The 4094-nt window shown below is 33.9% G+C and overlaps 1 protein-coding gene across 1 annotated transcript; it reads left to right on the top strand.

The window, feature by feature from the left end:
* Nucleotides 1-2027: 2027 nt before the first annotated feature.
* LOC145006733 (uncharacterized) lies at nucleotides 2028-2807 on the top strand. Its single transcript, XM_078965791.1, has 2 exons — nucleotides 2028-2259; nucleotides 2356-2807. Exons 1-2 carry the CDS (start codon nucleotides 2028-2030, stop codon nucleotides 2805-2807), a joined length of 684 nt encoding a protein of 227 aa, XP_078821917.1.
* Nucleotides 2808-4094: the final 1287 nt, after the last annotated feature.

Raw genomic sequence — 4094 nt, 5'->3', positions numbered from 1 at the left:
TCCACTTGGACTCCCTTTTTCACAGATTAAATTAACCTTGCTTAATGGCTCTGCTACATACCTACTCTTTGTTTCCCAAGAGGTCATTTCAGATAGACCTTTGGTTTTGTCTGCATTATCAATTGGAGCTGACTAGAAAAACTCATCGCAACCATCTTTATTGTCGTCTTCAACCATGGACGTTATTTCTAATGTTTGATTTTTTATTCAGTCCCTTAGTTGCGAAAACTTGATTGGGAACAGTTTAAACCTTTGGAAAAGTAGTTGCTTTTTCTCATAAAATTTTAGATTTAACATCAGAAAAACGTGCACATTCAACTGAATTTTCAGAAATCAAGACCTTCGTAGGTTCAGGTTCATTTTGAAAAATTCAGAATAATCAACCTCATCCTCTACAGAGATTTCACTCTTATCACTGTCATCTTCAAATTCAAAAATGTTTTCAACATCAAGTATATTTTCCGAACTCAACTTGGTGCTTAATGAGTCAAAGTTCTATACAATTTCGGATTTAATTTGTTGTTTGTCTTTTTCATCCAAAAGTTGTATAGCATGTTTTTGTGGTCTTCGGACTATATATAAAATTCGATTTTGTCCAGTCCTATTTTGTATGCATCCGAAACTTCGTCACATAAAACGATAGATTCACACCTGTAACCAAGGATGAAGTATAGATGGGGCCAGGAGGGGCGGTGCCCCCCCCCCCCCCCCCCCCCCCCCGAATTTTGGGCTAGAAGTAGGAATTATACTTTAAAAAATTTAATTAGCATGCCTGTTATTTTCAAACTTGGGCTTTGGCCCCTCCTGAATCAGACTCCAAGCAACAAGCATATTTTGAATTTTACAAGAAATAGTCCAGAAATCAAAACTGGTTCTTCCCCAATTCCTCGTTTGCTAAATCGTTGCTGCCTATTGTTGTTGAGTCACGGTCTCACACTCTCACTCTCGCCATCGCCCATCGCTAAGAGCCATTCACCAAAAATCAGGTATGGAATCCCGAATCTTTATCATTCTTTTCCAGTTCTCTTGTTCTTTGATCTAATTGAATGTTGTGTTGCACTATTGTTGCTGTTTGCAAGTGTCTCCTGACTCCTCTTTTCTCTCGCTCCAAACTCCAAATTAGGAGTTAGAGTTTCTTTTTTAACTTGGTTGTCAATTTGTCAATTTGATTTATCAGTATTCAATTATGATTTGTTTAGCTCTCTTCTAGTCTATTTATTGTAAGCTGTAAGATAGTCGGACACTGGACACCAAACTAGAACCTTGGAATAGAAAAAAAATGATTTTGTTAATTGTTATGCATCATACAAAACTGAAAACAAAGATGGATGAAAACCTTAGACTATTTTTATAAAATTGATTTGGCTGTCAATTTGTCAATTTTATTTGGTTGTCAATTAGTCGATTTGATTTGGTTTCACTTTTCAGTATTCACACACTATTAATTGGTAAATGAGTTATCGGTTATTGTTCTAATTTTGATTTTGATTGAATCAATTGTCCCTTAATTTTGATTTTTATAGATATAATCATGGGAAAGATGAAAACCTTAGACTATTTTTAAAAAAGAAAGGTAGATGATAAAGAAACTAATCATGAAAGTGAAGAGAGTAAACGTCACAAAGCTTCAACAAGTGAGCCACAACCGCAAGGAACAGAAAATCAACAAGAGAATGAGCCACAACCTCAAGTAAAGGATAAACAACAAGAGAATCAGCCACAACCACAAGAAAAGGAAAATCCTAATGAAGTTGATTTGAAGAATCAAGAAAGAGATCTTGCTAAATGAAAGCAAATGTGGAATTATCTGGTTAATTTAAGAGAACAAGTGAGATGAGCTTATCTGAATTTAGGACCTTTCCAAATACATCTTAAGGAGTATCAAGCTAAATGTTCAACAAAACATCCTCGTAGATTCAAATATTCTTGTTTCAACATTTTCCCTAATTGGCTAGAATATTCTCCAACAACACACGCTTCTTATTGTTTTATTTGTTATATATTTAATGATAAACCAAGTGTGTATCATGGTTACGGCGCATTTATTGTTAAAAGATTTAACAATTGGAAAAAAAGTTGATGACGGGAAAAATTGTGCGTTCTTGAAACATATTGGTTGCTCACAACATAGAAATGTTGTTGCATTCACTGAAAACTTGATGAACCAAGCAGCACACATTGAAAATATCATAGTGAAGCAAAATGAAGCGCAAATATTGAAGAACCGTTTACGATTAAAAGTTTCAATTGATACAATTCGTTGGTTAACCTTGTAAGCTTGTGCTTTATGAGGACATGCTGAAACTCCTGATTCCAAAACTTATGGTAATTTTCTCCAACTTCTAAAATTTCTAGCATCGTATAATGATGAAGTTGCAAATGTTATATTAGAGAAAGCTCCTTATAATTCAAAGTATAATTCTGGGGAAATTCAAAAAGAAATTCTTAGTATTATTGCAAATAAAGTTCAAAAGCATATTTGTAGTGAAGTGGGGGATTCATACTTTTGTGTCATCGTTGATGAGTCATGGTATGAATCTAAAAAAGAGCAAATGGCGATAGTTTTGAGATTTGTTGATGCGGAAGGAATCATACGAGAAAGGTTCTTGGATTTGGTTCATGTTAGGGATACCTTATCATTAACCTTGAAAACAATTATATGGAGAAAACTTTTACACTATCAATTTGATGTTAGTAAAATCTGTGGCCAAGGTTATGATGGTTCTAGTAATATGAGAGGGGAATGGAACGGATTACAAGCACTTGTTCTTGAGGATTGTCCTTATGCATATTATTTTTACAATTAACGTATTTGTGCTTCCAGTAAGCATCATGATGAGTTACAAAAAGCAAAGACAACTGAGATTTAAAAATTATTGGAACTGGGTGAAATCGAATCAGGTAAAGGATTGAATCAAGTTGAGACATTAAGAAGAGCTGGTGATACACGTTGAGGTTCTCATTTTCGTTCCATTTGTAGTTTCCTTAACATGTTTTCTTGTACTCGTGTTGCTCTCCAAGGAATAATTGATGACATATCTACTACTGATTCTCAACGCGGAGATACTGATGCAGCTTACTGTTATCTGAAATCATTTGAGTTTGTATTTATTCTTCACCTAATAAAGGAAGTAATGGGAAAAACCTGAAACACTTTCTCAAGCTCTATAAAAGAAATCCCAAGTTATTCTTAATGCCATGGAGTTAGTGTCGGCAAAAAAAGGAGGTTTAAATGATTTCAGAAACAAGGGATGGGAGACTTTACTTGCAGAAGTAAGAGTTTTTTTTTTTTTTTTTGAAAAACATCAAATAAATATGCCAGATATGAATGCTCCATATACTTCTACTCGATACTAGCCTAGAAAAACAGATAATCATGTTAATTTTGAACATTTTTATCGAGTGGATTTGTTAACAGCTACATTGGACAAACAGTTACATGAGTTGAATAGTAGATTCAATGATCGAGTGAGGGAGTTGTTAAGACTTATTTCTACTTTAGTTTCTAAAGTGATTAATTCTTGTTGCGGCATATTACCCTAAAGATTTTACGGAGCAAGAGATGATTCAATTACGATATCAATTGGAGATTTTTAATATTGATATCACAAAGAATCCCAGACTAAATGGTGTATCAACTATTGCTGACATATGCAAGTGTCTTGTGGAAACAACTTGGTGATTTACATATAAAGAGAAATCACTAAAAACATTGATTCGAACTCTGTAATTGATGAATTTAAATACATTAAAGGTCGGCGGGCTGAGTTGTAATTCTTTTTCTAGGTGTTTTTGGTGTTTATTTGTTGAAAACAATTTGGTTTTTTTAAATGTTAATTCCAATTTATAATACTCCCCCCCCCCCCCTTAGTTAATTGTTCAAGCTCCACCACTGCCTGTAACACTCTGCATCGATTTCGTCCTCTTTTAACTCGAGAAAGGGCAAAATCATCATGTGAATTTTCTTTCCAATCTCACAATCAAGATGTAACTGAGTGATATTAAAATAGAGACTTTTGGCAATCAAACAAAAAAATATTATGTTGTTTTAAAAGACCTAAATTATCTCTCTGCAAATAAATTAACTCAACCTT

The sequence above is a fragment of the Lactuca saligna genome, chromosome 7 (assembly GCF_052625555.1).
Source record: "Lactuca saligna cultivar CGN05327 chromosome 7, ASM5262555v1, whole genome shotgun sequence".
Classification (NCBI taxonomy): Eukaryota; Viridiplantae; Streptophyta; class Magnoliopsida; order Asterales; family Asteraceae; genus Lactuca; species Lactuca saligna.
Note: the sequence above shows the minus strand (reverse complement) of the source record. Positions and strands in the feature narration are given on the sequence as shown.